Genomic DNA, 18,517 nt, shown 5'->3' on the forward strand with positions numbered 1-18,517 from the left:
TAACATCGTGTAACCATGATTTTGTAAATATACAAATATTTAAACTTTATTTAAAATTATCATGTTGATGATAATGCCTGTTATTTTCCAACTAATGATAGCCTAGTATTGTTATTAATTATAACTACTGATTTTAAAATGCAAGTTAAAAACTGTCTTCCTCATCTTGACATTTTATTATTGGATCATGATCGCAATTACGGCGGACTTTTATTTTGAACTGATTTTCCGGAAGCAAGTGGAAAGATCTCGTAGGTTTCCTCGCTGTTCTTCCTGCGCAGGATCTCTGATGCAACTCTGTTTGTTATGGTGAAGGATCACTGGAATCTGCGTCCTTAAATGAGTGTTTTTGATCTGTTTCGTGGGTTTTTCGGGGTTCCCGGTGGTCATTATCGTGGTGATGGCCGCAGGTGAGTCTGTCTAACAGTTTAAAGTTTAAATGTCCTCTTACAGCAGCAGCTTTTAGACTAAATAACACTTTAATATAAAAGTTGATCTTGTGGAATTGACAAGGTACACTGTTTATTATATTGCGTTAAACATATATCTCTTAATGTGAAGGTTTCTCTATTGGTGTCAATGAAAGTAAATGCTTGCTGAATGTGTTTTTATAACCATATAAACTTTATAGAGTAAGTTACTGTGCTATTTTAAATAATTTTAAATTGTCAGTACACAGTTATGAATGATTTGATAATGGATTCATTGGTGTGGCTGTATTCTCCAGAATCATTTACAGATTGGTATTATATATGTGAAGCCATATGGAGTAGTACACTCTCTTTCAGATTTACTTTGACACATCAGGGCATAAATAACAGTGGGCTTCATATTTTGGTTATTATTATTCTAGAATGTGAAAAATAGCATTAATGGAGAATGAGAAATTGAAGTTCAGAGTTTATTTTTTTCATAAACCTGTTATTAATATTAGTTCTAAAAATAAATGTTGGTCTAAAGTGGGTTTATTTTCCCAATCATTTTTCCTGATAAATACAGTACAGTACCATTGTGTAGTTATGAGCAACTTGCTAATGTGAATGTGTTTTGATCAGGGACCCCCTCTTTGAAGGTATGATTCATGAAGATGATGAAGACGAGGATGATGATGACAGTGGATTTCACCACGGTGAATTTAACAGGCCTCATAGGGACCCGTTTGATGATGCCTTTAGATTTGGTTTCAGTTTTGGGCCTGGTGGGATGCGCTTCGAGGAACCAGAGCTGTTCGGCCAGATCTTCAGGGACATGGAGGAGATCTTCGCCGGTCTTGGACGCTTTGATGAGCGCCATGGCTTTGGACACAGAGGTAGGTTTGTTTGCTCTGTTCCACAAGCTGCAATGATTTATTTTTTTAAGTTGTTCAAAGTATTTCTTCAACTTCCAAGATTGTTCTTTATCTTAATTTAGATGATGTAAGCCTATCAGATGCATTTTAAATGTATGTTACTATCTCCTCCTGCTCCACTCTTTCCCAACAGGTGCTCCATCAGTAGAAGCTCCGCCTCCTCAGGAGGGTGCAGAGAAAGGCAGGGGTCGGGCAGGAAGTAGTAACCCGATTAGAGATTTCATGTTGAAGTCTCCTGACAGTTCACCCTACACACCACCCCTCCCTCCCCCCTCTGGGGCACCAAACGACAGGGGCTCTTCTTCTCCACAGGATCCCAGCAGCCACTTTCCTCAGTGGAGACCCTTCTCAAAGGTAAACCAGTTCACCGCTTCTGTGCTTTAGAGTCTTGCCATGCTGGCTTCTCACCTGATTGTCTTTATGTTATTTTTAGTTTCATGATTTATGGAAAGATGGCCAATTAAGACCGAAAGAGGGAGAGAGAAAAGAGGATGGAGGTGATGTATTTTGCTCAAATTTTTTTATTTTTATGATTTAAATGTATGTACAGACTGTACACAGTTCTCAAATTACATTGTTGGTCAAATGTTTTTTTGTAATTCCTAAAGAAGTTTGGATATCTTGATGAATCGTTTGATATCCAGACACTTGGAAATCAACTCCAAATAATAGAATGATGGATAAGTGCAGCATTTCAAAAACATGAAATTTCAAAATGAAATTTATTTTGTCTATCTTTTTTGTGCTGACAGTTCAGTGAATATATGAATTTCTTGCCTGATATCCAGTTGAAACATTGTGTATAACTCATCCAGGCCTTTTGTCTTCTGGTTCCACTCAGATCTGGACTCACAGGTGTCTTCAGGTGGTCTGGATCAGATCTTGACTCCAGCGCCTTCACAGCCTAAGATAAGGTCAACTTTTAAGTCTGTCAGCGTTACCAAGGTGGTCAGACCAGATGGAGTGAGTGATCCTGTGTTATGTTGTTCTCATGTTATTCTGATCAAAAATATAGTAATATTGTAGAGCAAGGCTCAAAATATACCACACATCTTGCTTTCAGATGTAGCCTAACAAGCCTGGTAAATACCTGAATTGAATTACAATAATACAGATTGAATGTGTGTGTGTAGACTGTAGAAGAAAGACGAACAGTCAGAGATGGTGAAGGTAATGAAGAGACTACAGTGACCATCTCTGGTCCAAGTGGCCGAGACGGGCCGCAAAATCAGTCTGGTCCTCTCATGCCAGGTTAGTGGTTTCTAGACAACTTTCTAACAGTGTCCTGTGACTCCTGTCCTATGTTATGTATGGTCCTAAAGGTAAAAGACAAAGAGATTATTAAAATAAAATGAAAAACATCCTCATTTAGATTTTACATTATAAAATATCACTTTTTTTCCAAATATTCCTCAAGCTTCTGCAGTGCTTTGCTCTATCTTTTTCAGAATAATCATTCAGAAATCTATTTTCTGCATCTTTCAGGTGGGTTGAACCCCTCTGCTGACATGCAGGATGATTTCTCAGTGTTTTCGAAGTTCTTCAGAGGCTGAAGAAGCTCTTGGACACAACCCTACGGATGATCTCTTTTCATCCTTTCCCAGAAAACCCACCAAATACAAGCTACAATAAGAATTAGTTGATTATACACTGTTCAGTCTGATTGTGGAGATCTAGTCTGGATTATATGAGTGAAGAACAATTATTTGCAGCCACAAAATGACCCTTATAAAGTTGCCTACTCTTTCACTTTTCAATACAATTTGATTGAATAGTTTAAGAATTATATGAACATCTCAGACCTTGGGTTAGTTGATGATGCCACAATATTTTGAAAAGGACTGCCACAATTTTAGTTTGTTGGTAAAGAAGAGCTGATTGGATTTGCAGATGATACTGCCGATAATAAGCCAGAGTTTAATATATATTTAATATAAGTTGTATTTTCAGTGGTGTTATCACTGTGCAATATAAAGAAAAGAATAAGATCTGCATTGTTTGTTTTTTCTTTTGTTTTCAATTGCTGTTTTAAGTAACATCTAGGTGCACAAGAAGATGCTTTGTTTTGAGAGCAGGTCAGTTTAAAAGTGACGAACAGTTCGTTCAGCTCTGTTTTTACGGTGTGTCAAAATCCTAAAAATGCTATGCTTTTCTTGTAAAATGTGAACTGAACAAAGCCAAGCATAACTAATCAGTCTGGATTTAACCAATGCAAAGAGTAACAAGCATAATGAGTTTTGTGATGAAATGAAACCCTTTCCCCCGGTTTCGCATAAAAGGCTTAGTCCCAGACTAAAATGTAAGCCTGAGCTGTTTCAACTAAAATAAACTTGCACTGATTGCTCTTAAAATATGTCGGCACCCATGTTTTGTCTCAAGATGCACACCATGAAAACGACACTGAAGTAGTTTTTTATTTTTTATTTTTTTATCTCATGAAGGTCCTTGGGCATTTTATCCTCCTGGTAAGTCTAAAATAGAATAAACCTGTTTAATCTTCATTCATTTTATATTTCTGACCTTTTATTTGTCTTTTATACATTATTTATTTGAATCTCTAAGCTGTTCAGCTCTTCACGTTCCATGTATGTGATCTGATTTCACGTTTAGCAACACGTTTAGTGTTACATTTGAAATCTGTCAGTCTTGTCTCACAACAGGCTGACTCAGTTCAGCCACATCTAGAGACTTGCCTGTCACAAGTTTTCGTCCGTTCTTGTTGACTAACAGTCTGGAGCATTCAGTGCAATTGCTGACAATGTAAGCTAACAAGTTTAGTGAACAACCTTTAATTTTTAAGTTGTTTAAAGTGAATTAACAGTGAAAACAGAAAATAATTTAGTATTCACTAATTTTGTATTTCCTTATAGAATATTAACACATACAGGAACATCAAGGTCAAAGATGAGCACCAGACCTAGTACACTGCTCTCTTTGGTTGTTGGTGCCAGACATTTAGGTCTGAGTAAAAAACTGCTGATCTAATGGGATTTTCATGCACAACCATCTCTAGGGTTTACAGAGAATGGTCCGAAAAAGAGAAAATATCCAGTGAGTGGCAGCTGTGTGGATGAAAATGCCTGGTTGATGTCAGAGGAGAATGCGAAGACTGGTAAGAGATGATAGAAAGACAACAGTAATTCAACCACTCGTTACAACCAAGGTATGCAGAATACCATCTCTGAACGCACAACACATCGAACCCTGAAGCAGATGAGCTACAGCAGCAGAAGACCACACCGGGTGCTGCTCCTGTCAGCTAAGAACAGGAAACAGAGGCTACAATTCACACAGGCTCACCAAAATTGGACAATAGAAGAACGTTGCCTGATCTCGATTTCTGCTGTGACATTCAGATGGCAGGGTCAGAATTTGGCGTAAAGAACATGAAAGCATGGCTCCATCCTGCCTTGTCTCTATGGTTCAGTCTGGTGGTGGTGGTGCAATGGTGTGGGGGATATTTTGGGCCCCTTAGTACCAATTAAACATCGTTTAAATGCCAAAGCCTACCTGAATATTGTTGCTGACCATGTCCATCCCTTTATGACTACAGTGTACCCATCTTCTGATGGCTACTCCCAGCAGGATAATGCGCCATGTCACAAAGCTCAAATCATCTCAGACTGGTTTCTTGAACATGACAATGAGTTCACTTTACTCAAATGGTCTCCACAGTCACCAGATCTCAGTCCAATAGAGCATCTGATATATGCCAACAGTGCATCACAGATAAAATTTATAAACTACTCGTTTTATTACACATAAGGGCAATTTACTACATGTAATTGTCCTTTCTTTCCCAGATACACATATAACACACTTTAACTACAACAGATAGTCCTGGGTTTACCAGTGCGGTGTGGTAATTAGCTAAAGAGTTTTTTTTTGAAGACGTGCATTCTGACTGTGTCTTTTCATCACAGACCTTCTCTATGAAGCACTTAGAGTCATCTGGATTCCATTTACTTCCTTTGTAAAAGAACAAAACAAACAAACAACAGAGGGCAGAGATAATGGATGCCGAATCAACAGAAGATTGTTCAGATAATGTCTGGTGGAATTTTTCAGAGTCTATATTTTGTTAGTAAGTCTTCATAACTATTTGTAATTTGGAAATGTGTGCCATTAACTGAAGTAAAATATACCTCTTTCTGCCCATTAAATCTTTTCTGTAGCAAATCTTTCCATTTTTTTGTGGAGTGAAAATCGTTTCTACACCATTTTTATTTCAGTGTAGATATATAAAGTAAATGTTTAGCATTGTCAGTGTAAAGAACAAAAAGTTAATTCATTTGTGGATGTGTAACAAAATAGTTTTTATACAAACAATTAGGTATTCTGTTCCATGGTGATCTTCTACATCTTAAGTTGGATTTTTTTTATAGGTTTATTAATGATCAAATATATCATTAAAACAAGTTTTGTAAAGTGTCTGACTGGACTTTTCACCTCTTCTGAGTTGTAGGAGTATTTCCATTAGTAATTGCACTGGATTAAATGATATTTGCATAATGAAACTGCATAACACTAGTGTTTGTGTTCCCAGCATTTACTGGGAAATGAATAATTGTTGACACCATGATCTGTACCGTACCAATTTACTGTTTAATTTATAAAGAAGGGCAAGAGAACTGACACAGATGTACGGCAGTGAAACAGGCAAGTCATCACAGAATAAGATGGCTGTCTATAGACATATACATATATTACTGGAGGAACAGGAAGTCCCACTCACACAGATGATTCACACTATCACAATATTACTTTTAAGAAACGTGGTGTTTGACAAGCACAGAACTTTCTGATAGAAAAGACTCTTATCAAAGAAAAAAAAACCACAAACAACATTCATATTTGTACATAATTCGTCATAAAACAGACAAGCATTCCTTCAAACTCAATGCCAATTTCCGATTCAGATGAAGTCATAAAATTACACCAGGCTCCGAACGCAAACTTTCACTAGTGGTATTTCAATATTGACTTTAAGCTAAGGAGAAAAAAAAAATATACAAAGACTGAATTTATTCACATTTCCAAATGCAACAACCATATCAAACTGATGTACTGCATTTACACACATATCAAATGTGCTGAAGTGTATCTGTGACTTAAATGTATCCATGTTAACTTATATTGACCTTTTTTGACTATTTAAACTTTACAATCCATCTTTGACCTCATAAACGTCTGCTGTATTTCTCCCTGCACAAATGATACTTTTTCACCTCACTTAAAGTTCAATGATTAACGAAAGACTGATGAATGCTTTAATATAAATAAATTTCAGTACCACAATGTCTGTACAATATTGTTACATTTAAAAGTCAGTTTTTTCCTTTATTTAAAAAAAAAAAAAAGCCTTCACTAGCACCCTTTTTGCTTTCATGCTTTTTTGGGATTGACGCACAAAACGGCTCGATGTAAATTATTTTTCGAGCAGATACAATTTGACCTTGTGTAAATTAAAAAAGACTGTGAATGTTGCAAGCAGGGAGAAAAGGTAAATAACTTTATTACCTTTGCATTTTGGAAGACAGATCACGTTACAATCATAACAACAGGTTAAATTTTCCAAGTTATATGTATTAATTTTAAACTCGTCTTGGACCGTCCAAAGCTGTGACCCATTTTGTAACTGTCCTTCTCTTGTCCTGTCTCACTTGTTCTACAAAGGCTTGTCGGTCCTGTGCGCCGTGATGAAGGCCATGCCATGTGTGCGGAAGTGAGTGTTAAGGTCCGAAGCCTTGTCGAAGCGCCGGCCGCACACCCTGCAGCAGACCACCCCTTCCCCTTCCTCGCCCGCTTTAGGTGAGGATGGAGAGCCGTCCTGCGGCGACGTGCCAGGTGATGCATTTCCACCACGATTGTCATGCTGACCTTGGCGTAAACGGTGTGTGATGAATTTGTGTCGGCTGAGGGAGCCAGCCGAGGCGAAGCAGGCTCCACACTGTAGGCACTGCTGCGGTGCATTCTCTGTGTCACAGTGGACGGGAATGTGGTGCTGGAACTCTTCCCAATCCTGTGTGGTGAAGCCACAGGGTGTGCAGCGGAATGTGCTGTCATCTTCCTCCTGCTCGAGCGGCCGGTTCTCAGACACTCGAGTTCTTTTGGGGTCCTCTCCTGCGATGTCATCAGTATCAGTGGCGCCCCCTACTGGTGGATCTCCGCCCTCGTTGTCAAGCTCAGACGAGCTGCCTGCCCCGTCAGCCGGAAGCGAACGCTTTCTGGTGTTTGGAGCATTCTGGGAAAGGAAACTAAAATTAATATGTGGATAATCAAATGTCTTTGAACTCTAAAGAGGTGGAGTGCTCAAACTGACCGGTCTGTCTGATGTTTGTCGTATTCTGATGCCATGTCTAACCCGAATGTGCTTCTCCAAAATCAGACGACTACTGAATGTACGCTTGCCCTCTGAGCAGTGCCTGAGGAGAGCAACATATGCAGAATTAGAAGGTCAAACTAAACAAATAAAGACTCCTTTTTAGGGAGGAAAAGAAAGAATCAAATACAGGTGCAGGTCATATAATATAATCAAAAAGTTGATTTATTTCACTAATTCCATTCAAAAAGTGAAAATTGTATATTATATTCATTCATTACACACAGACTGATATATTTCAAATGTTTATAACTGAAACTAGGGAAAATCCCAAATTCATTTATCTCAGAACATTAGAATATTACTTAAGACCAATACAAAGAAAGGATTTTTAGAAATCTTGGCCAAATGAAAAGTATGAACATGAAAAGTATGAGCATGTACAGCACTCAATACTTAGTTGGGGCTCCTTTTGCCTGAATTACTATAGCAATGCGGCGTGGCATGGAGTCTGTGGCACTGCTCAGTCTGTGGCACTGCTCAGGTGTTATGAGAGCCCAGGTTGCTCTGATAGTGGCCTTCAGCTTTTCTGCATTCTTGGGTCTGGCGTATCGCATCTTCATCTTGACAATACCCCATAGATTTTAGTACTGGTAGCTTTGGCACTGTGTGCAGGTGCCAAGTCCTGTTGGAAAATGAAATCTGCATCTCCATAAAGTTGGTCAGCAGCAGGAAGCATGAAGTGCTCTAAAACTTCCTGGTATACGGCTGTGTTGACCTTGGACCTCAGAAAACAGAGTGGACCAACCCCAGCAGATGACATGCCACCCCAAACCATCACTGATGTGGAAACTTTACACAGGACCTCAAGCAACATGGATTGTGTGCCTCTCCTCTCTTCCTCCAGACTCTGGTACCCTGAAGGAAATGCAGAATTTACTTTCATCAGAGAACATAACTTTGGACCACTCAGCAGCAGTCCAGTTCTTTTTGTCTTTAGCTCAGGCGAGACGCTTCTGGTGCTGTCTGTTGTTCAAGAGTGGCTTGACACAAGGAATGCGACAGCTGAAACCCATGTCTTCCATACGTCTGTGCGTAGTGGTTATTGAAGCACTGACTCCAGCTGCAGTCCACTCTTTGTGAATCTCCCCCACATTTTTGAATTGGTTTTGTTTCACAATCCTCTCCAGGGTGCGGTTATCCCTATTGCTTGTACACTTTTTTCTACCACATCTTTTCCTTCCCTTTGCCTTTCTATTAATGTGGTTGGACATAGAGCTCTGTGAACAGCCAGCCTCTTTTGCAATGACCTTTTGTGTCTTGCCCTCCTTGTGCAAGTTGTTGTCAGTTATAATCATCAAAATTAAAAGAAATAAAACATTTGAAATATATCAGTCTGTGTGTAAGGAATGAATATAATGTACAAGTTAGACTTTTTGAATTGAATTAGTGAAATAAATCAACTTTTTGATGATATTCTAATTATATGACCAGCACCTGTAAACTTGTGGTTGATGAATGTTTGACTCACGGGCAGCGGAAGACTCTCTTGACACCCTCGTGTATTATTCGGACATGTCGACGAAGGCTGTTGGCTGAACTGAAGGAACGTTCACACAATCTGCAGGGGAACTTCTTCATTAACTAGAGAAACAAACAAACAAAGCAAAAAAGGCATATCACAAATGTAAAAAAAAATGGATTTGTGAATGTTTTTAAGAGTACCAACCGTGCCATGGTCATTCTTCATGTGGTCGATGTAGTCTTCTCTCTCAGCATAGCGTTTCTTGCACTCCTTGCACCTCCACTCCATACTGCCATTTTCCGGAGAGCTCGTCTGATCTTCCTCCTCTTTCTCCTCATCTTCTCCCTCGTCTCTGTCTTCCCCTTCATGCTCTCCCTCCTCCTCTTCCCCCTCCTCATCCTCCTCCCCCTGATCCTGGCTCAAGTCCTCTGAATTGTTTTCAGTGGGTTTAGGTTTAGAGGCGGAGTTGCTGGCGGGAGCTGAGACTGGAGATGAGGTGGTAGGAGGAGTCTCTGCTTTGACGGACAAGCCTCTGTGAGCGGTCTAATGGGAAATATTGAGAGACAGCTCTGGATAAAAGCATGAGTGTGACTGACAGGAAAATGTGACAATTCACACTGTGGTGGCTGTTGTACTTGGTATGAGCTTTAGACAAGGTGATACACAGAAATCACTTCGTAAATGCCAAACCAAGAATTTTAATGTATGCCTTTGCTGACACCACATTCTTTAGGGGAAGAGAAAAGAATGGGTAACACAAAAGGCAAAATAATAATTAATTTAAAACTTAATATTCTCAAATGCATATATAGAATATACTATATAACAATTATAATAGTTGTTGTTATTTTTATTATTATTATTGATGTTGCTTATATTATCTAATGTATTTTTGTTATTGTTATTAATAAGGTGTTTACCTTGATGTGTTCCATCATGGACCCTTTCTGGGCATAAAGTTTAGTGCAGTCTGGACATTTGAAGACATGCACCTTCTGTTTGGCCAGGTGAGTGTCAAAATGCATGTACAGCAAAGGTTTCTGGGTGAACACTGTGTCACACATGACACACTTGTAGATCATCCTGTAGAAATAATATAAGAAAATTCAGTGTTAAAGTATGTTTTTTTTTTTTAAACAAAATATTAGGCACTAATCACAAAAAGCTGTGTGTGATGGATCAACCTACTTAGCCTGTGCAGCTGTGAGGGCAGGATGCTGGGAAGTGATGTGCCCCTGGGCGCTCTGGGCAGATTTGAAGGCCATCGGGCAGTTGGGGCACTTATGAAATACTTCACAGTGAGCTGTTTGTATGTGGGACTTTATGGAGTTCAAACCTCCAAACACAACCTGACAACTGGAGCACCTGGAATAAAGGATGCAAATTTGAGCATGGGCACATATAATTAAGCAATTTCTTTTATTTCCTTGCAGGAAATCTAGTAGATACCCTATAAAATACAGCTGCAAAGCAATGAAACTGTCTGCGATATCACATAACACAGATAGGATATTAAAGGCCAAGAACCTGTAGCCAATGCGTCTGGCAAAGTGCAGGCAAGACTCTTCCAAATGGGTTTGAAACGTGGCCTGACGAGCAGTGCCACCACACTCTGGACACACATGGGGTGCGCGGTGCTTATGGATCCGCTGATGGGCTGAAACACTGCACCAGTTAGGCAGCATCATGGGGGGAGAGCAAAGCATACAAGTCTGAAAGAGAAAGACAGGAAGAACAACATAAAGGAGTTAGTTTTATACTTACACATTATCCTAAACATTACAGATGCTGGGCATCATTTAAGAAACAGCAGAATGAATGTGTAAAATGTTTGTGAAATTTTCAATAAAAACAGCATTCCATGCAAAAATTTTCTTTTGCAACAATTTTCCAGAGGTGGGTAGAGTACCCAAAAACTCTACTCAAGTAAAAGTAAAAGTACTTCTATAGAAATATTTACTCAAGTAAAAGTACTAGTCTGAATAGTTACTTGAGTAAGAGTAAAAGAGTATCGGATAAAAAATCTACTCAAGTAGTTAGTTATTAGTTACTTTGGCTCATATATACTGAGCCTATTTTTATTTAGATATATAGATATAATGTATGTAATGTATGTGTGTGTGTATAAATGTATATATTTCATCAGCCTTTACTCCAATTTATGTAATTTATTATAAAACCCTGTCTGTTTACTTAAGTAACAGATATAGGTGTCATGCCATAACATTTAAAATAATACAACTGACTTTATATTAAATGTGAATTTAACATTGAAAGTTAATGTGATATAAAAATTGCTACTAATCTTTCATTGTTCAGAAAGAGAGCAAATAACATTTAACGTTACCCTATTAAAGATCATTTTCACTGACAGTCTAGAGTTCAATCACTCTCAGAAACTCCCATTAAAATCACTGAAACTGTTAACACTGTGAAATCAATATCTTAATTAAAGATTCGTACACACATCTGCACTTTGTTATTTCTGACGAGAGAATTCGCCAGAAAGAGGTCTCCAGTCAGTGAGTGAGTGAAGGAAGCACCGGCATTTTAGCGATGACTCATCTGAACGCCTCTGATTGGCCATTGCATTCAAAAACTCAACAGAATCTTGTGTGATTGGTTATAATGCGCAGCGCTGTAAAAGCGCATCTATCTCTGGCTCAGCACCAGCAAGCGATCACAGATCTGAATTTAGCAGCTGATGATATGACTTGCTGAACGTACTCGCACCGGTGTTATTGTATTAAAATTAATAAAATCTTAATCAGCTATTTTTTTGTCTTTTGGAAGCTGCATTCAACTTGACTCCCCTCTGTTATAAGCCACACACGTACAACAAACTAATGTCACAGTGGTATTGTGTACTGTAATCGAATGTAGCCCAAGTAATTACCTGTTAAACAGTAGACAGCACACGCGGTGTTCATCTAATAAGTATCTCCATCGCAAACAAATAATAGCCTTTGCAGATTTGCTTTCAATTAAGTGCAGTTCCATAGCCACGTTTTCAATGCTGCTGATGTTCTTAAACGTTACAACTCTGAGTGACGTGAACCGCTTCAGACGCTCAGTGCGTGCGGCAGGGAACTGAACGACTCATTCAAACTGATTCATGAACCAATTCACTCGTTTGCCAATTGGTTTGATCAAGCCTTTGAACAGAATTGACTCAAAAGAATGAATCATTCGCGAATGAGCAACGCATATTGTCCAGAGAAAAGTAGATGGCGCGTTTGGAATAAACTGAAGCATATATAACATTTATTGCATTAAGATAAAGTAACGAGAGGAGCGTCGCCCACAGTAACGAAGTAAAAGTACAGATTTTCCCCAAAAAATTTACTCAAGTAAGAGTAAAAGTACCCATCTTTAAATATACTCCAAAAAGTATTAGTTACCCCAAAAAATTACTCAAGTAAATGTAACGAAGTAAATGTAATTCGTTCCTACCCACCTCTGCAATTTTCTAATTAGCATTAAACAAAAGTCTTTGCATGAATCTTCTATTTAGTCATTTTATAGTTAATTTCTAGCAATTATTGCGAATTAAAATATTTGGAGAACACAGATTAATTGCGTTTTAAAATAATACAAATGTCTATACATTTGTCTTGTGTGTTGTTTTTATTACAATTTATTTATGAGAGATAAAAACACAGCTGAAAATTAAAGTAAATGTAGGGCCCTATGAAATCCGTTTTTCCATTTTTTTCCATTTTCATTTTTCTCGATTACATTTTTTCTGTTTTAATTTTTCTCATTAAATTTAAGTGTATTAATCAAAAAGCATGTCTAATTAATTAAAATCATAACACTTATACATTTTCACAATTATTTTTTCTTCACCATATGTTTTATTGTTACCTAATTCTGTGTTTTAGCATGTCTAATTATTTAAATGCATAAAAACAACTTAATTTGTTTTGTTTTTTCTTAAAAAGCCTTATGGAATGTTTTTATCCCCCTCAGAAATTATTTTTTTCTGGTTATCAAATGAAGGCATAAAACTTTCTTTTAATCATTGAAAATTAAGCAAACTTTATTTTTTTTGGTAAACAAAGGGGATTTACTATTAAAAATAAAACATGGAAGAAATGTTTTGTGATTATTCCTTAAAAAAATAATGTTTGTTTCATTTTAGTAGTAGTAGTAGTAGGCTATGTACATTCTGCTGAACAATAGTAATACATTTCTGGCAAATACTTGTCTTTAAATTAAATGGATTTTTATTTTGACGGGTTAACATGAATACCTTTACAGTTCTGTGTATGTATCTGATGCTAGTTTTACTCAAATCAAATGGTCAAATGCTCATGAAGTGACTCTCAGTGCAGTTCTGGAGATGTTGTTCATGTGTTTACTTCCTCATTTAGTGAGACGGCAGACGCTGAAATCACCGCGAGCGTCAAGCGCGCTTTAGTGTGTGTAATAGACGAAGTCGTGCTTCTGCGCCATTCATTAACACAGACATGCAGAACATGCAGGATTCATATTAAAATAGACCTTTCTGGTTTAATATTTACAGGTACTAGTCCGTATCGTGATTTGATGTAAGTGCAATGACCTATTTTTGATTAATTCATTCAAAATTTGACAAATTCTGTGACATTCCGGTTTAAACTGTAAATTCCGTTTTTATGACTAGATTCCACGATTCCGTCTGCGTTTTCTGCATCGCGGAAATCATAGGGCCCTATAAATGGTATGGTTAGTAAAATTGCTGGCAGGGCATTTAAACAAATATAAAAATCTGAAATACTGATCTAATGGACCAACGGAATAAAATTAATGCATTTATTTCAACACATTTACAATGTTGCAACTTACTGAATTAGGAGTAGCTCTAATTTGCTGGAAATGAGTCAATAATTCAGCCTTGCTTAAAAACTGGATTTGACATTCAGGACACTTGAAGTTGTGGTATTGTAGGGCTTCGCCTTTCTTGCAGGGCAGCGGCATCAGGGCCTGGGGACTCTGGGGACCACGGCGTGCAGGGCTGTGCTGGGTTGAAACCGTGCCTGGAGAAGGGGAGTCCTTCAGTGGACTGGAAGTGGACTGTACAGGAGTCGTCCCTGTTGGGGTTGTGGAGGATGACAGAGATGGAGAGGACAGTGACGGAGAAAGCATACCTAGAGGAATGAGAAAATTTTAAAGGGTAATTGATTCACTGCTGACAAGATGGGCATTTAATAAAACAAGACTGTCTATGAATAAAGATGAAAATAATAGAAATTGGTGCCACGTGACTAGAGAAAAGAGAAAAGGAGTTATGGGGTTCTCTTGCAACAGAGAAAGCCACAGCTCTTCTTCTCTGTTTGGTCATGTAGCATTGATTTTCTTTTATAAATAAACTGGGATGTCTGGGTGCAGGTAATACTGCGAAAGAGTATGCATTGTTCATTTACATATACTGCAACTATACAGCTGATTAAAAATCTTTGAACTTATTCCTAAATATTAAGCAGAATCAGTCATATTCAAATTGACACAAAGACAGCATTTTGCAAAACCTACCAATGGGAGTAGTGTCTTGCTGGCCAATCATCTGCTCCACTGTAACTGGTCTCATAACCAAATGTGAGCATTGCATGACCAGGCCTCGTTCCTTGTGCTCCCGAGCATGTAACAGCAGGCTGCATTTGTTGAAGAAAGCCAGCCGCTTCGCGCAGTGATTACAAGTCACCTCTATTCTCAAAGAGCGCCGGTCATAGTGTCGTGCCAGGCTACGCTCCAAAGCAAAAGCATCTCCGCACTCCAAGCAGCGGTAGCCAGTAGCAGGCATAGGAAGACCCCATTGGGGGGGTGGCGGGGTCGAGAGATCTGGACGGTAGCTGGGCAGCAGGTTCTTGCTGTTCAGAATCTTGTTGAATGCCTCAACAAGGCTTGACTGGCTACGGGAAATAACAGCACCAGTGCTGTTGACAATAGACGCTGGTTTACACGGCACTGTACCCCCATTGGCCGTTTTACCGACCGTAGGGCGCACACTTATCCCACCAACGGCTGGTGCGACTGGTAAAGTGGTGGCTTTTGTGATGCTCACCGCTGTGGCGGAGACTTTCATTTTATCGGATTGCATGGCCATTTTGTTTTGGACCTTGCTGGCTGCTGCTAGCATGGCACTACTGGCTTCTAGAGTGGATACTGGTAGGGTTGAGCATTTTACTACTTGAGCTTCATTTTTTTTGGTTCCTTTCGCAAGACCAGCTCGACTTCCCGTTTGGTCTTTACTTGCATCTTTGTCTGCCCTGGAAGTGCCTCCTTTACCTGCTACTCGGGTAACCGTGCATGTGATGCCTCCTGTAGATGTCTTAATGGTCTTGATACGGACTTTAAGAGGTCTGGAAGGAGCATTTCCACCTGATACAGCTTTGCCACCACTGCTCGGTGATCTGGCGTCTGCTGGAAGGGATTGCGCAGCATCTACCTCCATTTTCTCTCCATCCTTTTTCCTGTCTTCCTTACAATCTGTATTAGCCGCATCTTGTCCATTCTCTGCTGATCCTTTGTTTACCTCCATCTCCTCATCTTCCTCCTTAGGTTCTCGAAGGGCAGCTGATGGTGATGAAGAGGCAACCGTTGGGCTGCATGATCTTTTGGTAACTGCAGATGTTGGCATGGAGGACTTGGGGATCTCAGGCTCAGGGCTCTCCGGTGAGTCTCGTTCTTCTATCACATGCTCTGGGTTTCGCTCTTCTTGAGGTAAACTCTTTCCAGTTCCTGTTTGGACTGGTGCGGAAAGCCAGTTCTGTTGAGCTTGAGGTGAAGCTGGTGACGCCAAGGGAATGTCATCTGGTCTGGGGTAAGTGCTGGGCGATATGGACGTCGAAGGAGGGAGAGAAGGGGACTGTGAATTTTCTGGAGGTGACCTCAATCGACATGATAGTTTCGGAGGTGTGGGAGAGTCCGGACTCTCGTGGATGACTAGAGATCCTCTGGAATCAGGATCTGAATCTTCCTCATCTGAATCTACACGTCTGAAAGCCGACGAATTAAGACGTGGTGATCCGTTAAACGGCTCCGTTAGAGATGTAGCAAGCGGAGATGATGCCACGGCCCCAGAAACACGGGAACCAACTGAGGGAGAGGATGATGACGGTGAGGAGGATGAAGCTGTGGAGGGAGTGGAAAGAAATTGTTTAGGTGGGGGAAAGAAAGGAGATGCTGCTCCACTTGTCCCACTAGGAATCGCAGGGGCTTTTGCCTTGTCCGCACCTTCTAGGTTCATCTCCTGCTGCATATGTTGCTGTTGCAGAAGCTGCATTTTCCTGGCCCTTCCAACAGAGTCTCCAGCACCTTGTGCCATCAAGGGTTTCAGCTTATTGAAGATGTTGCTGCCCTGTTTGGAAGTGCTGGAAGATCCAAGTGCTCCTGCAGTCTCTGGAGTCGCCTTTGAGCTGCATATGGGCCACTGCTGCCCATTCGGCTGGGACCGGGACTGAGACATATGCACTGACCCACTGGACGACACAAATCCATTATGGTTTAGTGGATCTGGTACCGAGCTGTCGCCACCATCAAAGGGTTCAGGGTGAACACAGTTCTTCACAATCACGCTCACAATAGATGGGTCGCTCTGAGAATCCGTGGATGGGCTGGGCGATCTTAAGGCTGAACTTCCACCTACTGAAGCATCACCAGGCTTTATGAGCGATCCTCCGCCTGCTCCTTGATGCCCCTCCACCTCATCCGGGGCAGACTGGATAGCCTCTTTGGCATCAATGTCAGGAATGTCAAACGCTGCCAACAAATCATCGAAGTCGGGGGTTTTCATGTCCCCCATGCCGGGTCAGTGGACTCAATACTAGAATACATACAAGTAACATGTAAGAAGAAAGTATGTAATTACAATTGCAAATTAAGGGATATTTCACCCAAAATGATGTACTTACCCTCATGTTGTTCCAAACCTGTATGACAAAAGAAGATATTTTATGAAATGTCTCAGTGTTTTTTGTTCATATAATGTAAGTCAATGGTCACCAAAACAGTTTGTTTACCAGCATCCTTCAAAATATCTTCTTTTTTTTCATACAGGTTTGGAACGACATGAGAGAGAGTAAATGATGTGAACTATCTATCTACTTTGGGTAAACAATCCCTTTCAAGTTTATATTATTTTCTATTTAAAAATGAAACTGAGACAGAACATACGGAAGGGCTCATCCCATTTAGTGATTGATAATATTCTTAAATATTGTCTTTACAAATCATGGTGTGATTTAATTGAATATTTTATGCAGGAAGTAATGTATTATGTATTTTTATTTAGTTTCACAAGCACAGTTTATTAACAATTCAAGTACACTAGTTATCAGTTTTTAACCATAAAAAAGCTGCTTCGTGCTGAGGTACATAGGCGAAACTGACTAAATGATTTTAGCCCCCTGTATCCTCCTATTTCTCTTTCTTTTATTTCTGCAACAAAACATATACGCAGATGTATAACACAACACCAAATTTCACCGAACGGCTTTTGTTAGCTTTGGCTAACAACCACGTAATGTCTCTGTATCAACTTAGCATTGGTGACTGAACGGCAATATGAAAAAGCAATCATTTTAACATACATAAGGTAACATTATGATCCAGCATTCAATTTCTGCATAACAATGGATAATTTAAAGGTAACAGAGCCTGCTTAGCACGCTGAAGCTGCTATGATATCAACACGAGAATCCAAACAAGCCCTCTAATATGAAATAAGACACTGCATGAATACACAATCGCCAAATAAATAAATAAATTAATACAATAACAACTGGACACATGCTACAGAGATCAATTTTATATATATGACAAATACAATGGTCTAATAATGGCTAAAACCTGCAGCTGACCTGGCTAACGTTAACCACAAATGAGGACCGAAACTGAATCGCTAATCGCACGGTTGAAGGGCTTCTGTCACATGTTGTCCCTTCGATGTTGCTTTAGTATTGCTAGACTGATAAATAAACAGCTGGTGGGTTGATAAGCAGATATGCGAGGTGTATTTTTGGTTTTGTTCTGTGATGACGGCGGGGTCAGTGCTGCCCGTCGCGAGGGTCATTTAAGTGCAAGCCACTGCATGTGAACGGCAACATTTAAGTTACCGGTTTATAAATAACCTCACGTGGATGCCACATTATGCCTTTTTGATCATGCACTTTATGTACGTGTGTATTATTTTACAGATTGTGTATATGCATGCACGGGGAGTTATTTTGTTTACCTATTTTTTTTTTTTTTTTTTGAGATTCCCGACTATCCTCGTTCCAGATGAAGTGCCTTAACTTCCCGTCATCGAGCGGCCAGGTCTTGGCAGATAACGATAATA

General features: G+C 39.5%; 2 protein-coding genes and 1 non-coding gene across 4 annotated transcripts; 1 reads left to right on the plus strand and 2 right to left on the minus strand.

Moving 5' to 3' along the window:
- Positions 1-250: 250 nt before the first annotated feature.
- LOC132104032 (HCLS1-associated protein X-1-like) lies at positions 251-3,336 on the plus strand. Its single transcript, XM_059509207.1, has 7 exons — positions 251-410; positions 1,056-1,309; positions 1,482-1,702; positions 1,782-1,845; positions 2,190-2,311; positions 2,482-2,599; positions 2,834-3,336. Exons 1-7 carry the CDS (start codon positions 340-342, stop codon positions 2,899-2,901), a joined length of 918 nt encoding a protein of 305 aa, XP_059365190.1. The 5' UTR covers positions 251-339; the 3' UTR covers positions 2,902-3,336.
- Positions 3,337-5,930: 2,594 nt separating this feature from the next.
- On the minus strand, positions 5,931-18,173 carry LOC132104033 (zinc finger protein 687b-like). 2 transcript variants are annotated; one of them, XM_059509208.1, is made up of 10 exons: positions 18,039-18,173; positions 14,713-17,002; positions 14,026-14,327; positions 10,723-10,907; positions 10,384-10,560; positions 10,116-10,278; positions 9,400-9,738; positions 9,202-9,314; positions 7,671-7,773; positions 5,931-7,592 (listed from the first exon to the last, which is right to left on the minus strand). In XM_059509208.1, the coding sequence occupies exons 2-10, from the start codon at positions 16,979-16,981 to the stop codon at positions 7,017-7,019; spliced, it is 4,227 nt and encodes a 1,408-aa protein (XP_059365191.1). In that variant the 5' UTR covers positions 16,982-17,002; positions 18,039-18,173; the 3' UTR covers positions 5,931-7,016. The 2 variants fall into 2 exon arrangements, with proteins under 2 accessions (XP_059365191.1, XP_059365193.1); XM_059509210.1 differs by lacking the exon at positions 18,039-18,173 and adding an exon at positions 17,091-17,973.
- Positions 9,823-9,961, minus strand: LOC132104917 (small nucleolar RNA SNORA13). The gene has a single exon (XR_009423634.1). It is a non-coding gene; the product is annotated as a small nucleolar RNA SNORA13 (small nucleolar RNA).
- Positions 18,174-18,517: the final 344 nt, after the last annotated feature.

The sequence above is a fragment of the Carassius carassius genome, chromosome 25 (assembly GCF_963082965.1).
Source record: "Carassius carassius chromosome 25, fCarCar2.1, whole genome shotgun sequence".
NCBI lineage: Eukaryota > Metazoa > Chordata > Actinopteri > Cypriniformes > Cyprinidae > Carassius > Carassius carassius.

Excerpts from the sequence above, each read along its gene's own strand:
- LOC132104033 (XM_059509208.1), bottom strand. The coding sequence starts at position 16,981 with ATGGGGGACATGAAAACCCCCGACTTCGATGATTTGTTGGCAGCGTTT. Across the intron at positions 10,908-14,025 it reads TTAGAGCTACTCCTAATTCA|ACTTGTATGCTTTGCTCTCC; the intron begins GTAAGTTGCAAC and ends TTTCTCTTTCAG. Across the intron at positions 7,774-9,201 it reads AAGAGAGTCTTCCGCTGCCC|GCACTGCTCAGAGGGCAAGC; the intron begins GTGAGTCAAACA and ends TGCTCTCCTCAG.
- LOC132104032 (XM_059509207.1), top strand. The coding sequence starts at position 340 with ATGAGTGTTTTTGATCTGTTTCGTGGGTTTTTCGGGGTTCCCGGTGGT. Across the intron at positions 1,310-1,481 it reads CCATGGCTTTGGACACAGAG|GTGCTCCATCAGTAGAAGCT; the intron begins GTAGGTTTGTTT and ends CTTTCCCAACAG. Across the intron at positions 1,703-1,781 it reads AGTGGAGACCCTTCTCAAAG|TTTCATGATTTATGGAAAGA; the intron begins GTAAACCAGTTC and ends TGTTATTTTTAG.